We start from the raw sequence: 19,809 nt of genomic DNA, 5'->3' as shown, positions 1-19,809 counted from the left end.
TTTGAGAATTCATCCTATCAATGAGAGAAAGGGGTAAAACCTACGTCCACAGAATGTTTAATTGCATGCAGGCTTACATTAGTTTTCAAACTCTAAAACTAAATAGACTTTAAAAAGACTAAATGAAAAAGCAGGGTAAGATTCTGTATATGTTTGAGATGACTGGACTTTTGGAATACAGTTACAAAATCTTCTTTTTCTCTTTCTTTCGCTCTCCTCATTTAAAAGTTTAGTTTTCAGTCAAAGCCAAGTTGGAGACAATCTGATTTTCAATTAGCTCGCAGTACCTCCCTTGTCTTTAACAACAATTCATCAACACTTGTTTTGAAACAAAATAGTTTTGGCTGCATGCCATGACGTCTTGATGCCTGCTTGTCTGACTTGCTCCGCAGCGTGAGGAGGAGCAGCCAACTTGTTATTGCCCTCCCGAACCGACAATTACAGCTCTTAAACCCGGAGATTAACTCGTCGCTCTCTTCCCAACTTTATTGGAATTTTATTAGGAGGAAGAGGAGCCAGCGCACTGGGGGGATTGTGTTCTCCTGGTACCGGTGTTAAGTTCAGGAATCCACGAAAGTGTTTTAGATGTGGACGGGCGAGAGGGGAGAGTTGGGAGAGAGAGAAAGAGATAGATAGATGCGGAGATGCTGTGGTTGTATGGCGCTGAATGCAGAAGCAGTTGAACAGAAGGTTGAGTGGGATAGAGTTGCAACGTGTCTGTCACCGGTGATCAATCCGTGGCAATCGAACCCAGAGGATCGGCTGTCGCATCCTAGACGACAGTTGTTTCCCCCTATCTAATTGAAGACCCAATAAAACCCCTCCATGCAGCTAGGGGGAGGAACGCTTCTTGCCTCCTCCTTACCATGTAGGAAGACCAACAACTTGTGGAATGTTTATATATTTGCCCCCCCCCCCCTTCATTTTTCTTTGATATTTCAATCCATGTAAGTCTTGTTTGGGGTACAAACAGACAAGACTTGCATACAAACCATGAATCTGTTGATGCCTTGTTCCCATGGTAGTCATCTCCTCTTCCTCCTCCACAGTTTCACATTAATCTTTATCCCTGTGTGAGGTTGAGGATCATTCCTTGCACTCATCTCTGTACACAATTAGAATGAAAGAAAAGCTGACGAGTGATAATAAACAAGCATGTAAGGTTTACCTTGCTCATGGCAGAGGTAGATTTGTTGTATTCAATATCTTTTTATATCATGGTGGGAACAGAACAAGATGAATATTTGTTGAAATTTTCCTTCCCAATAGAGATGGGTAAGCATGTTTCATCTCCCTATTTCATTTATGTGTCAGTACTCAGTAGTCTCATATCATTGGAATTCCCTGAATTTGCAGTTCTACTGAATGTTGCTTAGTTTTCAACACATGTTGTGAAACAAGACGTATCTCTTATCAGGATCATTTCTTTCGTTTTGTTCAACCTCCAGATCTGAGAAGTGACTTTCGCCGTGAGCCAAGTGATACCACGGCCCTGACAGGAGAGGGGGTGGTGCTGGAATGCTCCCCTCCCCGGGGGCACCCCACCCCTGAGGTATCTTGGGAGAGGAACGGGGAGACAGTGGTGGCAGATGGAACAAGGGTCCGAATACTCCCTGATGGAAACCTTGTCATTTCACAGGTGAGGAAAGACACAAATCACCATGACAACTTCACACCACTACAGATTATCATAGATGGTGCAGTGATGATACCAGACAAATCGTTAATGGATGTGATTTTGACGGTTCCATGACATTTGCTCCTGCGACCATTGCTCCGATGAAATATCCACATGCTGAGCCAAAGATAAATTCTACCCACAAGCATAACACTAACCATAATCTTAATCCTCACATCAAACTAAACCTAAAACCCTATCACAACCTTAACCCTAACCCTAAGTCCTTGGAGATAATGAGACTGGAGCAATTGTCACGAAGTAAATGTATCACTCATGTTGACAGTGTAGCTTATGTTAACAATGAAGAAGATAATGACAGTGATGTTGACAGTTGTGATTTTTATCATATTTGATCATAAAGAAATGGTTATATACATGGCACAATACTTTTAAGTACAAGTAAAATGCTTACAAATATGATATGATTATACCATCAGTAACAATACATTCTAAACGGGACAATGATGTTAAAGTTGAAATATAGATTTGTGAAAATAAAGACAGCAACAGTGGAATGGTGTGTAGGATGATAGGAATGTAGATAATAATAGTGCTGGAAAAACATGATGAATAATGATACTCCCTGTTGTGTTCAAGTTAACATGAGAATGGTGTCATATATTCCTCTTCCAGCCAAGACCTAGTGACCAAGGGAACTATGTCTGTGCAGCGACAAATACCGAAGGAACAAAGAGGAGTTCCCCAGGAAGACTGGTTGTCCACTGTAAGTATTGGTAGCTTCCACTCCTTGTAACATTTTTTGCTTTTATTCCCTGTAAATTTTCACTTCTTTTGTGTAAGATTTAATGTTAAATAATGTAACAGTTCACACATTTTAAAGAAATGTATATCTGTGAATTTGTATTACTAATAAAATATAAAAAGTTTGTGTTTCTTAAATGTAGACTGCTATGAGTTAGTGTCAACTGAAATTGGATAGAAATTTTGATTAGTCAACAGCAGTGAGATTGATGAGACCTCCAAATAAACTTTGAGTCATTCTGTAAACAAAAATATGATCAGATTTTCCACCGGAAGATCATAAGAAGCACCAATTCCAGGAGGGAATGGGAAATTAGGGAATAGCAAATTTTAGATAGATCATTAAAACAGAAGCAGTGCTCAATATTTGATCATCCTGCACTGTAGATGAAGTGTTTGCTGAGCAGTAAATGTGGGAAATTTCCTGCAATAAGCGTGATATCTTATCTTGACTTGTACGGCAGCCCGACCCACATTCACGGCGGTGCCGGAAGAAGTCCTGACCATACCAGGCGAGACCATCACCCTAGTGTGTGCAGCAGAGGGTGAGCCGCAGCCCTCTATCAGATGGATCAAGAAAGATGGGAGCCTGCCGGAGGGACGGTAAGGGGGAAAACCTTTCTCACTTTCTTGTCCCTGAACACACACCAGTAGAGCAGCGAGCTAGATAAACCACTTTATCTTGATTGAAGCTGGTGTGGTATTACTGATTATGTAGAATTGGATGTTTAGAGGTGACATCCACCAAAATACTGGCTTCCAAGTGACAGGTATTATGATGTGATTACTGTAATGTATGCAACGAGCAGTAATTCTAACTAATAATGTTGATATGGACATGCAAGATCATTGTTATTTAGTGGAGTTCTGTGGTAACTTCAATTTGAAACAAAAAGGAGGTGTAAATTTTTTTTTTTCAACCACAAAAGAGACTGCCATGCACTTGTAGAAGCATGTAACAAAAGAATGATATAATTACATGGAAGAAACTGTGAGGCCAAAATCAATTAAATTTGAAAACTTGCTAATTCTGTAAAATTGCAAAGTATCTACCCTACAGTGAGTATGTATTCACCTGGCATGTATGTCCAAGGCTGTCACTGGCCCTTTAAGGTTTTGTGTACCAAAGATAGACTTTATTTCAGTTTGTCATTGCCATAATGATAGCAAGCTTTAGATCCGCGGTGCAAACGCTAAGACGACGCCTCCTCACATGTTGGACAATAGAAACAGCTGTGTCATGCATGTGCAGAACACCGTTTTTTGCCTAATAGCATCATCTTAGCATTTGCATCACAGATCTCAAGCTCACTACTGTTAAAAGATTAATGTTGTTCAATCCACAGTGAGACATCTTTGACAGCAAATCATTTCATGTGACCTTTGAACTTGTCCTTGATTGCCTGCAGGTATACCGAGCTGAAGGACAGTTCGCTGCGGATTCGCAACGCAGAAACGAGCGACACGGGGACGTACGTCTGCATCGCACAGAATGACTGGGGAGATCGGAACGTGGAGGTGCAAGTCACAGTTAGCGGTAAGTTGATGACAGATGTGGAGGCTATGTGGTTGCTATGGAGATGGTATCAGTTATGGTTGAAGTGGATGCACAGGTGTCAGTAGTTGTGATGGTGGTGGCTGTTGCGGTGAACCAAAGTTGTGGCAATGGTACTGATGATCCAAATGAGTTGGTATGATCATGAGTAGCGATAAAATCAATCAGAGAGACAGCTTTGACCCCAAGGCAAGTAGATGTGGTTTTGAGATGAATCATGGTAGTGGTGAGGGGTTTTGATTGTGGTCAGAGTTGGAAGTTGGGAGCAAAGATGGCTGATGATGGTGACTGGAAGGGTCCTGAGCTCCTGATCTACAGTAGATAGTAATGTGTTGGAACTCCAGTCTTTTCTATTTTGGTTGATGTGAAAATCTGTAAGCTTATACTCCATTTTTTATTTTTGTTGGAGGAGGGGAAGGAGATTTTGTGTGTGTGTGTGTGCTGCTGACAGTGTCTGTACTTGTTGTTTCAGATTCATCAATGATATGCCTCTTACTGGGTAATGTGACATAACTGATGTTACATTTCCACTGCACAAATGAGCAGTCCAACACCAGTGGGAAAACAGTTCCATGTCCAAACTAGCAATGTCAGATGGCTTGTTAACACTCGATGGGTTAATGAAAACCCCATTTGTGGGAGTCTATTGCTAGCGTCATCCACCATGATTTCAATCAGGAAAACCTACCATGTATGCTCTTTGGGGTAAGTGCTCCCACTGAAATAGATTCAGAGGCAATGAGCGGCATTGTAAAGGCGTGACCCCAGGGTTGTATGCTGTCCATCATGCAGATGGGTATCAGTAGAAAGGAAACACTCCATCGGTCCTATCTGTGTCTTCACTCTCCCTCAAACTACCACACTCATTGGAATGCAATGATTGATTAAAGGGGAAAAGGGACTCACCTGGGGGAATTCTGCTCTTTACAAAGATGGAGAAATAGTAACTTCTAATTATTTCAGAATTTTAGAAAAAGAATTAGAGATGCCAGTGCATTCTGTGCTGAAAATATTTCTTTTACTATTTTTCCTTTTGATAAATTTACATATGTAATTATATATGCATATACAACATTAGATATATTGAGTTTAGATATTTTCTTTACTTTAAATGCACTTTTTCATTACTATATTTCACAGTTGATATTAATGAGCTGCTGAAAACAAACAATATTGGGGGATTGGCAACTACCAACTATCACCCGTGTAGATAATCGGTGACATTATGTTTTATTTTTGTAAACAGTCAGTGTTAAGGAAAAGATGGCTGTTGCTTTAGTCTATCTAGATCTAGCAGTGAGCAGACTTAGGATGGGGTCTGTGAGAGATGTCACAAGCAAATCCTTTAATGAGTTGAGAGAACAAACTTCAAATTGCAAGGAACATTTAGTCCACAAAGATGCTAGCTAGTTTCACCATGAGATGAATCCAAACTTTATTCAATTTCTGAAAGCTCAGTTTCCTCTGACATACTCAGGATGACAAAGGAGTCGGATTTGGGATGGCTTTAGAGAGATTTAGGGAGATATCCAGCCTGAGCTTCTCTCAACCTCTGTGTGATCTTTGAGAGCTCACCGGGCTCCCTTGTTAACATCACAACATTTCTCCTGAAAGTTCACATTTTTTTTCGTGAAGTGGAGAATGTGAACGAGTACCGCTTCCTGACTTGAATAGCAAGTTCAACTATTCACTGATTGTAGCACTAGTCACGTTCCAGTGAGGTTTTAGTTGGAATAGTTCTTGATGCTGGAAAAATTTCTGATGTAAAAGGAAGTTGGGAGTTTATTCTGTGAAAATTGAACATTAATGGCTCGAGGTTTATACTGGATCATCCAAAACAAAAAGGACTTTTGCCAAAAATGTTATGTCTGCTTCAATGTTTCTCTTCTAGTCAGTGACTTCAGCCAAATAAAATTGTGTCATGTTTGATTCTGGACATTTGATGTTGGTATGTTTTCGTGCTGATTTTAGGGGGAGATAGAGTCAATTTTGTTTGCTTGAAAACTTTGTAGGTCGTGGAAGCCGAGTATGATACAGACATGAACGATGACCACTTTGCTCTGTTTTTTACTGAGAAATCACCACACTTTGCAGCATTCTCATACTCTTCCAGAGTCTCATTCTCTTCTTTATACTTTGTGCTAATGACAACGTTAGTAAGGGCCAGAGAGATTGGAAAAGGCATATAGACTTAAAGACTTAACCTGATGGGGACAGTTTGACTTTGCTACAACACACATTTCCCATGGACACCTGCCAGAGTATACTCGGGGCTCGTAATCAACAGGTTAACAAGCTTGTAGAACTCTACAATTACTTCATTATTTGACAGTTTGTTGAGATCTTCTTATTCTCTTGTCTTCTATAATCCCATCTCATTCTCCCCTCTGTCTCTGTCTCTCTCTCTCTCTCTCTCTCTCTCTCTCTCTCTCTCTCTTCCATTTCTTGTTTATCCATCTGCTTTTTTAAATCTAAATCTATCATTCTTGCTTCTTTGTTTCATAAATGAGACTCCATTATGCTTCATAGTATTGTATTTACTCCCTGTATACTTGTCTTCTTCTACTTTCATCTTTTTAAGAATAGGCTTTGTTTCATCTTCCCTATTTTTGTTTGAAATAATATTTTCTTCCCGTTTCCCGTCACTCATTGTCATTTTGAATGTAGTGCTAATCCCAACAGATATTGAAATACTTGTCTTGTTGTTTTAAAGGTCAAGAGAAAAAGAGGTGCAGAGTGTAGTTTGTAGAGAAGAGTAAGAGCCTAACACAGAGCAACAAGTTTTATTCAACCATAGTGGTTGTATCTTGTCTTCTTCCACAGGGCAAATTGCCAATAGAGGTTTAAGAGACTATCTGAAGAAGAAGAAGCAATTTGACCACTCTGTAGAAATTTTCGTAAATCTTTAGTTTAAGTTTATGATGAGATGAGTCAGCATATTTCCACCATTAACTGTAATGACTCTAATTAGAAACTTGGTATTTTTCTGCTTATTAGTGTTAACAGGCCAAGTAGAGGCCACCAGCTAGCGGCACCTTTAAAGGAGCCACCCCAGTTCTTCCAGTCGGAATGGATGGTGTGGCCCAAGGGGATGAAAAATTCAGACTCGGGTCGTAGGATTTCTCTATTTTTTCCGTCGTGTGTTGGAAAAAGAAAGATTTGGTGGTGTTGGTGTGAGTCAGTGCATACCCCAGCAATGTCATCATTTTCTCCCACACCCCCTGAGGATGTATAGCTGGTCACAGCACCAGGGTGGGGCATCCAGCCCGCCTTTGATGGTCTGTTTTCTCTGAGACATATTAGCCTCCTCATTAGACGGCTTAGCATCCGTCAAAGGAGACCATTGTTATCACAGGTGGACTCGAAAAATGTGCTGCAGTTTGTCGAAGAGTGGAGAATGTGTAACTTGAAGATATATACATGGAAGTGTGTTGCTGTGTGTGTGTCGCTATGTCTGAAATACGCTCTCTACTTCTGCAAATGTGCTTTTTTCATTGGACAAGATTGTGACTAAGAATACAAAGCAAAAGATGCAAAGTAATAAAGGAAGATGATGCTTTTTGTCTAGTTATTTTATTGTGCATTCTTGATATGATTTCTCCATGAATTTTTGTTTTGTTTTGTTTTGTTTTTTCCTGTTATGACCTTTACTTTGCATTTCTGTAGAATCGAATGACACTTGTTGTTCTGGAGTGACAAATGTGTATAAAATGATAGATCTATATGTAGATATAAAATATAAGAACCTAAAGATATTAAAATCCTGCATAGGTTAGTGTAGCTAAGTTTATCACGTGATTACAATAGAACTTGTCATTCAAGGATTGTTACTGTTTCAAAGTTCTTTTATGGTCTTACCTATGCTCGCATGTATTATTATATACGAATGCCTTTTTGTTGTGTGATGGATACATATCAGTAAAACCTTGCAAAAGCATTTCAAGTGTTCACTCATATCCATATGACTTAAAAAAAAATAAAAATCATAAAAGCAATCTTGGTCGTAATAAAGGGTCTTTCTTACTGTGAAGCTGCAAAAACTCTGAGATTACTTTATGACTTTCCATATTGCTGGCAATAATTGCAGCTGGGGATATTTCAGCGGTGCTGCTCCTACTGTGATTAGACGTCACTCTGACATTTCAAGAAGCTGGCTATGATTGTGAAGTGTGGGGCTGTTTCCACGGCAACTCGTAATAGGTTTATCCAAGGGTGAAAATTTGGCTGTCTAAATACTCGGCGAGCGTGCCTCTCACAGACAGCTGCAGTCTCACTTATATTGCATTGCTGAATGCAGCAGCAAGAAAAAAGAAAGTGCCAAAAGAACTGCAACAGTCTGCAATATTGGCGGTCGGAAATCATTGGTATAAATATCATACGATCATTTGTGCTACAGGCTAGGCATCCAAATAGTGCACATAAGTGGAAAAATCATAAATCTAAGAATGTGTGTAAATATATAAAAAGGAATGTGCAAACATGAGGATATTAATTTCTGAGTCAGCTTGGATGTGAATGATAATTATAGCAGTGCCTTGAAAAATAATAGGTTGTTCGAAAATGTATTGATTTTTAACATGCACACTTGTACTTAATATGCAGCATATCAAGAACTTTTCCCTTTAATATTTTGTATGATGTACCGTATACATTCAACTTTTCTTGTTTAAAAAAAAAAATCTAATTCATATTCTGTCAAAGGAAGTATAGTGTAAGACCTTTGTCTGTATGCCATATATTCACTCCATGCACACCTAGTTAAGAATGGATGAAGATGAAGATGTGGATGAAGGAAGTGACCATTTCTGTCCATCTTTCTTGATTCTCCTCAGCTGCCCCAATGTTCACCCGCCTCCCGGTGGACCGGACGGTGGTGGTAGGACAGGATGCCTTCTTCCTCTGCCAGGCTACAGGGCAACCAGCACCCTCAATCTACTGGAGGGAGAGGAAAGGATCAAGGGTAAGAAGAGGGTCTCTGAAGTGGTGGTAACCCCCATCACTGGGAGGGGAGGGGGGCAGGAGAGTGGGGGTTCAAATACAATTTGGGTCATTGGGATATATTTTCAATTCTCTATCCTGAGTATGGATATTTAGTTTTGCTAAACTTTCATGTGTTTTTTAAGAGCAACTCATGGTCAGATTCACAATCTGGTACACCCAGTTATACTAGCTGGCTCGATTATCACACTTCATTTCCATCTATATGGTTCATTTCTGTGGAGTGACCACTTTGTGTTCTTCATTTTTGTTTCAAGGTATATTTTATCAAAATTGCCAAGTGAATAATATAATCATACTACATTCTGAAGTAAAATGGATCGCTATAACTTCTATTTCATGATTTGCAATGATTATGTTTAATAGCTCACAGTTTTCTATTAATCATAGAGAAGACAGTTGGATTTTTCATCCAAAATATGAACGTCTGGTCGGATAAGAGAGGTTAATTACCCAACACTGACCAGTTTCTACTCATGTATCTTGTTATTGTCCTCCTGTAAGTCTTGGATAGTCTTAACATCTATTGTGATAACATGCATTACATCTGAGATTTGAAAAGGTTCCAAATATGTTCCTGTATGTATTACGGATGCTGACTTGCTCCTTTAAGACAATGATACCTACCCCCCCCCCCCCCCCCCCCCTTTGAAAATTATCCTGATGAGAATAAATGGTCCTAGTATGCTTAGAACCAAACTTGGGCAGTGAAATCCTTTGATGTTGGGACTGATCTTGTTGTTATCTCAAGGAGAAATGAAATCTTGTGGTCTCCTAGAAATGGGTCGCCCACTCCGTACGATCCCCTCACTTGTTACAGACTTCAAACTTGATTCACCCTTTAATTTGCAATGCCCCACAGCATCCCTTTAAGCCGCCCCTGTTCAATGCCAAACTGATACGATATGAGGAATATTTCGCTCACCATTAGGCACAATCATTGACGAAAGAGATAAAAGAGATAACCAGGACGTTCCCCTCCATGTACATCACCTCCTCCTCCTCCTCCTCCTCCTCCTCCTCCTCCTCCTCTTCCTCCTTACTCCAAACATCTCACCCTCTCCCCTCTCCTCTCGCTGGTTCCAGAAGAGAGCAAACATCTCATCTCCTCCTTTTACCCCCTTATCTCTACCTGTTGCATTTATTTGATAACTCTGTCTCGGCTGATACCGCCTGGCGCCAGGAGAGGGGGTCATTTGCATCAGAGTCTAACTTCTTCTTTGTCTCTGATTTAAGTTGATCGTCTTATGAGTCACTTTGACGTGGATGGACCCACCTCTGTCACCTGTAGTTGTGTCACTTTCCATTCCCCTTGACCAGACTCTGGGGTTTGTTGTTTTTGTTGCCTTTTCTGTTTTTCTAATTTTTTTTTTTTTGTGGAGAAGGTGTGTAAGGTTTTTTTGTTTGTTTGTTTCTTGTTTTTATTTTACTTTGTGTTTGTCACATAGGACTTCAAATTTCGATGTCTCAAATAAAGGCTATGTGGGCAGATTGAGATCTGAGATGCCCAAAATGGTGTTAGTAGTGACTTCTGCATTAAGCAGGTAGATGGCAAAGATATTTAGCAAAGTTAGAAAAGTGTTGTCAGGTAGACGAAGGTGAGATAACAACAGTGTCCACTTTTCTTGTTAGAAAATAAAGGAAGAAACAACATGAGTGAGAAAATGTCTTCAAGGGACATTACACTTCAAAAAGTAGGTTGTTTTAATCACAGACATCAGGTAGTGACCACAGATCAAGGAATATTAGGCAAGTTTTCACAGAAACTTGCAGAGCACTCATCATTTGCTTTGTGTTGAATGAACAAAACTGACATTTATCAAGGTTTTTTTGCAGGAAAGTATAGACTGTCTGAGTAAAAATGTGATATTACTGTGTCCATGTTATCTAATCATTAGACAGAATTAAGTAAAAATTGGCATTCCACCTGAAGTAATAATATTGGAATCACATGACCAGTGGAGCTACTTCAAGGTGTTTATGAAAAACCTTGTTTAGCAGCATACAGATATTGGAGTAATTATAGCATTCTTATAAATTTCTTTCTTTTACTCATGCTTCACCATGCTTTATAAGTCTAGTTGCTCTGTTATCATCAAAGTGACACTGTTCTAGAGATGTCTTATCCTTTCGTATCTCCATAAGAAAGCACAAAAGCAAATGATCGTCACTCAAAGCACGGTGTGAAGGTAAAGATACAGGGCATGGCACTACACAGCAAGAAAAGACATTTCACTTCTAACCCCTGAGTCTTTTAGAAAGGGAGGGATGTAGCTTGACAGTGATGAGAGATGGCGTGTCTGGAAAAACATGATTATGAGAATGAGATGGAAGTGGCAAAGGAATGGGACGTTTGCTATGACAGATTGTTTATTGATAACACCAACTTTGGATGGGAAAAGTGACATATGGATTCCTTCTCCCATTTCACAGTTGAACCTCTTTATCAGATTGAAATTCAAATGAGGGCTGCTCAAATTGTGACAAAGTTACCACAAATATAAGAATAAAGACTCTTGGTTCACAAGGGAGAGCACACCTGCTTTATTTCTCTTTGCACATGTCAATTTCTTGCCGTATCTTTGGTTTTTTCCAACTTGTGCAGAGTTTGACCATTTTTTTTTTTCATTTTGATATCCCTAGCTTTTTCCTTTTCCTCAGTACTCATGTGTGTTTCTTCTTCTCATTTCTGGAGATGACAACTGTATCAATATCACAGGGACTGTTGTATCTTCAGTCTTGTGAAATTGTCTGAATGTTTGCAGGTGGTGTTGTGCAGTGCTGGAATTTTCTTCTCACACATGAGATTCATCAGAAACATTGTGAGATATATTTATGGAAATGAAAAGTGACAGATGCTACTTTCCACACTCGATTGATAGCAGGTGGAGAAATCGGGGCCCCTTATCACAAATATCCTTTTCAATATCATTCAATAGCTATGTCATACTTTCTGGGGTGTCAGGACTCTTATAAAAACATAGACCCTCACTGTTGAAAGAAATTTCTATGACTACCAAGTGTTAAATATATCACAGAGTCCAATGAAAAACCAGTGTTGTCAGTACTTTGAGAAGAATCTAAGAAAAAAGTTTCTGAATAAAGTCAGAAATTTACAAGTGATGTGATGATTATTGATTACTTCACATGTTAAGCATTGTTTTGAACTGAAATCCATTTTCTGAAGTGATTCCTTGTTTATCCATTTATATGTGTATGTGTTTATGACAAAGTCATCAAACAGCTTTTAAATACCTGTGACTTGTTAAAGCTACAGATGTCTACATGCACGTATGATACCTGTATTACCGACGGAGATGGAAAAAGAGAGATAAAGTATTGTGTACATGTTCTTATCCGTGCAATGCAACAGTTTCTTGTGCAAAGAAAAGGTAGATTAAGGTAGAAGGGAAAAACAAGTGCTATCTGATCATCCAATTTTTGTGTGATGTTTTTAAGAAGAGTAGTGCAAGTTTTAGCCACTTTGCCATTGGAGTAAAAATGATGTGTCCCTTTAACTTCCCTGTCATAATTCTGTACTCTTCTGATGCAAGAGTGCAAACTTTGTGAATGTTTTTGTTCAGCATCATCAAATATCTTTTACGCCTTTTTTTTTCAGCCTCTCATGTTTCCCGGTGAGCATGTAGGAAGGTTTGAGATCACCAATGAGGGCAGGCTTCATATCACCTCGGTAACCAGGGAGGATGAAGGCTATTACACCTGCTCAGCGATGAGCCCCAGGGGATCCATTGAAGACTCCGCCTACCTCAGGGTTCTGGGTAAGGCCTTTTAATTGCTCAGTACTGTAAGGACAAAAATATATATGACATGAAGGCAGTGCATGCCTTTCAGTCATTCTTCTACCAAGGTGATAAATGGGCAATATGGTTGCACATTTGGAGTAAAGTTTAAACTTGTTGCAAGGGTTAAGGCTGTAAAAGAGAGCCAAAAGGTGTCGTCTTCATTCTCAAAATTCTTGTCGAGACTGCATTGTTTCAGACTTACATGTGTCTTTGATTTATGACCAGAATTAGTAGAATTTTGAGGCCAGTTTAAGGTCCAAACTGGCCCTGTGATCATGTGTTCAGTCAGCATGGTACTTGAGATATATGGTGCATGGAGTAAAATCCAGTCAGTTATGTTTCCTGAACTTTGAGAAATCACCTTTAACTTCAGCAAGAATTATAGCTTTTAGACTTATGTTATGAATCAAATATTATGCACTGTAATGTTTCTTCACTAGAAGTACTAATGCAGCATGCTATATTGACTCTGATGCATAGTGCACTTTGCATGATGCATCTTGTTTGTTTGTTTGTTTGTTTTTTACACCAATAAATCCCTTACACTTGGAGTATCAGCCCAGCACACTTCCACTGGAACAATATTTTGTATATCATTGTAAAATAGGTTGTGCCTTGAAGAGGTAATCTATCATGTGGTTAGTCAGTGTGCTAGAAAGCTACATGGATTGTAAAATGCTGTCTTCATTGTCTTCGATAGCACATACATAAAAAGTTCCTTCACAGAACCATCTGAAAGATAATTTAGTCTTTTTTTTTTACTGAAGGAGCACACTGAAGATCATTCTTATCCATGTGAGATGAAGTGCTGACATGAATTTTGTTGAATGCTCAGAGTGGCAAAAGAGCAAAGTGAATAGAGTAAGTTGTGACATTAGGTTGTCTGTATTAGGAGGGACATGTAAGGTTCCCCCTGTGGTAAGAGCCTTCTCTAGTTGACCAAGTATGAGGAGGGCTTTCCAGGTCTCAAATACCGGCGTCGACAGAAACACAAGGCGCCTCTTTGGGAGCGTCTTTGATCTGCGGTGAAGCCGCGGAACATAATTTGATCTCCAACTTCTCCCCGGTCCCGCGTCGTCCCTGGGAAAAAGAGAGCGACGCATGCATCTTGATTACAAGAGCTGTCCGCAGTGCTCTGCAACCTGACGGTGTTTGTCTCGCCCGGTATTCTTTGGAGGGTCAATATCTTGTTGCGTGTTTCCTACTTTTATTGGCAGACACGATACCACGGAGTGTTGTAAATTTGTGCTGTGGACAGTTTGGAAAAGCTTCCAGCAGCTGTTTGTACCGTTTTACCAGAAGAATCCTATCTTCTTCTTCTCTTTCTAACTTCCTGTCTTCCTCTCTCTCTCTCTCTCTCTCTCTCTCTCTCTCTCTCTCTTTTTTCTTCAGTGTTTTCTCCTCTCCACTTCTTTCCTTTCTTTGTCTTTCTTCTTCCATTCTTTCCTTTTCCCTTCCCTTTTTCCTTCTTGCTTTAATAAAATAAAATTTCTTCTTCCTTTCCTTTTTTCATCTGCTCCTTAACATTTTTTTTGTCTCCTTTTCATCCTTTTACTTCATCATCAGTTCCTTTTCTTTTGCTATTGTCACTTTTCTAATGGTATCTTATTGATATTCATCAGCATTGTTTAACTTATTGCAATCAGAATACCATTCTATTAGATATCTACTGATGAAGCCAGCTGCACAGCAATGCACAGCTGTTTGTTTCGTCCTTCCTTCATCTCCTCTTTTTCCGTTGTGTTCATTTTTGTGTTCATTTTTGTGCCTTCTTTTCTCCTTATTTTGATTTTTCCTTTGCCTGACTTTTAAACTTTGTTGCCTGTTGTTTTGTGTTTAGTTTAATGTGAACTTAGCTTATTTCTCATTTATATCATGAAATATCTATGCCTGTTGAAAGAAATGTCATCAAAGTGTTTCTTAGAACATCTATCTTATTCATGGCATGGATGTCTCTGGTGCATTTTTTTTTTTTTTGGTAAATGCAATAATTTGTGTATTTAAGGTTTGATTTGAAGCTTTTGTCCAGCAGACTGTTGTATCAGCTGCTTTTATTGAGATCAAGATTGGAAGAGGAGAGCAAAAGAGCATCTTGTTGGCAAGAGAGATTTTTGGTTGCCATTCTTTGGTGGTGGTTTGTGCCGTACTCAAAAGGTCAGCCCCCAATGAAGCCATCACTTCATGCAGAGTCCATATCTCTGACACCTTTGCGTTTTATCACAACCGCCGTCGCGGAACAGACCCGCCGATAACAAACCCTGGAAGATTCTTGTCAGCGAAGTGGCGGCTGGTTTGGGTTTCAGGGAGCGCGTTCTGCACCCCCGTTGGTCGGGGACCTCGGCCCCTCACAGTGGACGCAACCTTATCGGGCCGAGTGGTGGCCTGACGTATTGCCACAGCTAGAATGTCACTAACCTGAGACTTGGGAGGGGCCCTTGAAGAGACTAGAAAAGAGCGACAATATAGACGGAAAAGAGAGAGAGCGAGAGAGCATGAAAAGAAAGCCAATTAGAACAGCGTTTGTCGTAGCCTTCTTATATCAAGTGTAAGTTTTATATTGCATGCTCCAGAAGTTTCATCTCTTAACCTTAGTGGCCTAAGGAAGCACAATCCCACAATATTCTTCCTCCTCCTTCCTTTACTTGTTGATGTGTTGGCTTTCTCGTACAAGCCTCTTGATCTCATTTTAGTCTTTCTCCATAAATTGTTTTTGTCCCTTTTGAGCTCCCTGGGGGTCATTTCTATATCTGTTAACGTGTGAAATTATGCTTTGCTAATGCCCAGAGAATTTCCAATGTTCTAACGGTACTCTCACTTTCACTATACACTCTATATTTTAATGATCTCAAATGTTCTTAAATGAAGATGCATTCTTAAACAAGACTTGTCACAAAAACTTGAGAAGATAAGAAGCGCTTTAATCAGATTGTAATCTCCAAAGTTGCAGTTCAATATTGTATCTTTTTATTAGGTTTGTGCTTCTATTCCTGTCTTTATCTTCTCTACTAAGTGCCATTTTCACATATCTGTGCTCATTTGCATGTACTTTTTTTCATAATTTTGGGGAAAAGATTTTTCAAAAGAGTTTTATGACAACTTATTGCCAGGAAGGCTAAAAAGCTAAACCTTAAATATATTTTTTTTCCAACACACAAATAGCTCCCTACTGGCACTTCAAGTTTCCTATTCTTTATGTATATGTTTGATATATTTCCCAGCCCTTAAACTGTTTGCTTTTTTTCTTCTTACATCATTTTCTGAATTTATCAGTCACTTCAACTTTAAATATTTCTCCTTGTCTATTTTATAATACCTGAAATCCATCTTACTCTGTTCTCTAAATTGTCTTCTTTCTCACTATCTCTCTGTTTCTCTTTGTTTATTTCCCTTCCCCCCCCCCCTAATCTGTACATCTTCCTCCATCAGTTCATTTTTCTTTTCATTTCATCTCAATCTGTTTATCTCTCTTTCTTTCCTTGTTTCTCTCTTTTTCTTCTTTGGTCTTTGTTCATGTCAAAAAATGTTTGTGGGTTTCCCCATTCTGGTCTTACCAATTTCTTTTCATGAGTAAGTAGACATATGTATAATATTCATATCTCTTGATGTATCTTTATATGTTTCAGGTTCTTGCTATCTGTTTCTCCATCTATTAGTGTCTATTAGTTAAAGACATATGTTTCTCTCAGACCCCCCCCCCCCCCCCCGTTCATGTCCTTGTCCTTGTCTGTTTTTATGTTACCTCTGTAGTTTTTTTAATTCATTTGTTCTGCAAAGATTTTATCTTCCTTCATCGTTTAATTCTTTCTGTGTATTTATTTTTTTCTCTGTTCCTTATGCTGTCTCTTTCTATTTATTATCCTGTTGTCTCCTGTTTTATGTTTCTTTCTTTTTTTTTCTCTCTCTCTCTCTCTCTCTTCCTTCTCTCTCCCTCTCCCTCTCTCTCTTTCCTGTCTCCTTTTGATCACTTGATTCTATCCTCCTGTTTTCTTGCTAGAGTTAAGGTCAGCCACCTCTAGTTGTGCGTTCAACCAATCTGGCCCACCATCTACAGTGACTGTTAGAGTATTCCTCCACTCCTCCGGGCAGCTATTGATGCGAGTTGGGGAACAGTTTAACCTAGATTGACTCAAATTCTCCCTCATCTCTTCTTTCTCCTCTCCTCTCAACCTCCTGTCCGCTCTTCAGGGCTAGCTTTACGGCTAACATGTGTTTAATTGCTCGTAATTGACATTCCAACTGACAGTCCCTTTAAATTGGAGTGCCTCTGAAGCAGAGAAAGTTTTAGTATTTTTTTTTTCATTGTTGCAGAGTGAATGGTTACAAAAAATACATCTCTCTGGATTGTAAACATATGAAACATATCAAAGTGATTGAGTAAAAATTGCAAAGGAATTGCAATTTCTTTTGCTTTGTTTTATTTTTGTTGATTTTTGTTTTATTGTGGGGGATTTTCCCAAACTACATTCTGTGTGCAAGAAGAATGATAATGTCTAATTGTCAAAAAACAAAATTCTTGACTGGAATGGCTGTTTGTCTTTTATCCTCTCAGTTTACTCATGTTTTATCGGATATGAAATAAATAGAGATTAGCAGTACTCATCACAATGCACTGATTACTTTTGATCCTTCGCCAATTCTCAGTGTCAATCTTTCTTCTTCTTCTTCTTCTTTTCATGTTACAGATGACAGTTTAAAGCTGCCTCCCATCATCCACCTAACCCCTTCCAACCAGACCCTGATAGAAGGCTCTGCTGCTGAGTTACATTGTCAGGCCGAGGGCAGCACACAACCTTCTGTCAACTGGCTGAAGGATGGTCAGGAGCTACAGCTAGTGGGCTCCAGGTGGGACTTTGTGAAGTTCTTTGACTGCCTTTAATTTTCCAGGAGGAGCATTCATTTTTGTTGCTTTATTAACAAGAAATGAATATCCCTTTCTTTTGTTTTTTTTTCTCTGTCCTCTTTAAAATCTAAACTGTTGTCTTGATTCATTATGTATAGAAATAAGATGCACCAAGTATAAATCTATTAGTAATTACCAAATCTCAATGGTAATTTGTTTTAAAAATTTACTTTCCTTCGTATGACTGTATATTTGCACCAGCATTTGATTCAAATTCATCAAGTTTACTCAAAAAGTTTCCATTTTCTCTATATGCTGTAAAGGAGATTGAAACCCCAAATAATATGTGGATTGAGTGAATGCAGCAACATAAGCAGAACACGTCATCAAAGTTTGAGGAAAGTTGAACAATCCATTAAAATCATGAATTCTTCAAGTTTTGATGCAGCCATAGGTGGATGAGAAAACTACTACAGTTTGTGACGTCACATATGTTCTACAGTATGAAGAAAATATAAAGAAGTCTACAAATTTTCTGCTTTTGTGAAAAGTGCACATTCCTTCAAATTGTCACTGACATAATATATGTTAAGGGTAATATTATTTCGTCTGCTCTCTGAAAGTGCTCTTTGATTATGCTAGAAAAGTGAAAAATTTTGAATTTTCTGTATACTTTCTTTACATCATTGTCCATACATGTCACAAAGGGTAACGTTGTAGTTTTCTCTTCCAGCAATGGTTGCACCAAAACTTTACAAATGCATGACTTTTGAACATATTGTCCAATTTTCCTCAAACTTTGCTGATGTAATTTATTGATATTGCTGCATTCCCTCATTTTGTGTATATTTTGGTTTCATTCTTCTTTTAATGATGAGATGTAATACTGTTTGTGTTGACAATAAATCTGATCTTTAGACACATGTCTTACAGGTAACACCATAGAGTTGAAGGATGAAATAGAGAATTCATGCATAGGGCTACAGTAATACTATGATAATAGTCAGAAAAATTACATTTTCCAGATACAAAATCTATTCAATTTAGGAGAAATGCGCTTTTAGCTGGCAAAAGATTCATTCAGTTAATTTGATTTTGTAGAAGAATGACATAAATGTTATATAAAGTGGAATGAGTACCCAGTATTTTTCCTGTGTTGATGTGTACTAGAGGAGAGGACATACATTTTCATTGCTGAGACCAATACATCACAAAATGTGTGAAATTGAAGTAAACTTCTTGAGTCAATTGTTGGAAATTGGGAGGGAAAGTAGTGAGCTGTAGAAAAGACTCTTTTTAGAAGCTTTTTGGCTAACTCAAGTCCTTCATCCCTCAGTAATTATATTACAATCAATATTAGATTTCTCTCCGCAATTTCTACCACAAACCTTGTGAAATTGTCTTAATCCATGGAAGCCCATAGAGGAACCATTACCAGAGGATTCCTGCCGGGAGAGTGAACATGAATGGTGGAAACCTCACCTAAGTTGATTAAAAGCCTCGCTTGAGTGCTAGTAACTCACTTCTATTTTGCAAAGGCAGGATGTATAGCATTCCTATGCCTTATGTTTATTGAATTATTCATCATTGCTTTCGGATACTGGATTTGATGTCTTGAGGCATGGGGCATTGTGAAATTCTGTGAGATAATGCACATACGGTACACTCATACATAGACACAAACATGTGAACATGAAGAGTTTGTTTGCAAAAACTGATAAGTCCATATTTGCCAAATGGAGATATTTGCGATTAAAGGTCAAGAAAAATAAAGAGAATAATAAGAAAATTTTTGCTTCTTTTGACCATAACTTCAAAAATGTACCTTTATATGTAGTGACCAATATATCATTCAAAAGGTATTATTTTGTACTTTATGACAGAGATTGTACTTCAAAATCTTCAAAAATGGACTTATTGGTTTTTGCAAACAAACTCTTCACATACAAATGTACAAACATACATGCATACCTACATATGAGTGAACAAACAAACATTTATATGTACATACATACATACATACATACATAATATAGAGTTGGTGCTTACATGTTTCAACATTTACACACGCAGACACACACCCATATGCTGTACAGGGTATGTTACATCTTTTGATCATATCACTGTTGGCAGCACTGTATCCTCCACACCTGAATTACTAATGAGTATT

General features: G+C 38.6%; 1 protein-coding gene across 1 annotated transcript in view; it reads left to right on the top strand.

The window, feature by feature from the left end:
- The window catches only part of LOC139724509 (roundabout homolog 2-like), an 85,913-nt gene that overhangs the window by 47,790 nt on the left and 18,314 nt on the right, over window positions 1–19,809 (top strand). The window contains exons 3-9 of the mRNA XM_071635643.1: window positions 1,449–1,639; window positions 2,315–2,405; window positions 2,908–3,046; window positions 3,853–3,980; window positions 8,831–8,958; window positions 12,616–12,775; window positions 17,482–17,641. Coding sequence (XP_071491744.1) covers window positions 1,449–1,639; window positions 2,315–2,405; window positions 2,908–3,046; window positions 3,853–3,980; window positions 8,831–8,958; window positions 12,616–12,775; window positions 17,482–17,641 — 997 coding nt within the window. The remainder of the gene's footprint in view (window positions 1–1,448; window positions 1,640–2,314; window positions 2,406–2,907; window positions 3,047–3,852; window positions 3,981–8,830; window positions 8,959–12,615; window positions 12,776–17,481; window positions 17,642–19,809) is intronic.

The sequence above is a fragment of the Diadema antillarum genome, unplaced genomic scaffold (genome assembly GCF_040938485.1).
Source record: "Diadema antillarum isolate AM-2024a unplaced genomic scaffold, OU_Dant_1.0 scf00000217, whole genome shotgun sequence".
Lineage (NCBI taxonomy): Eukaryota > Metazoa > Echinodermata > Echinoidea > Diadematoida > Diadematidae > Diadema > Diadema antillarum.
Note: the sequence above shows the minus strand (reverse complement) of the source record. Positions and strands in the feature narration are given on the sequence as shown.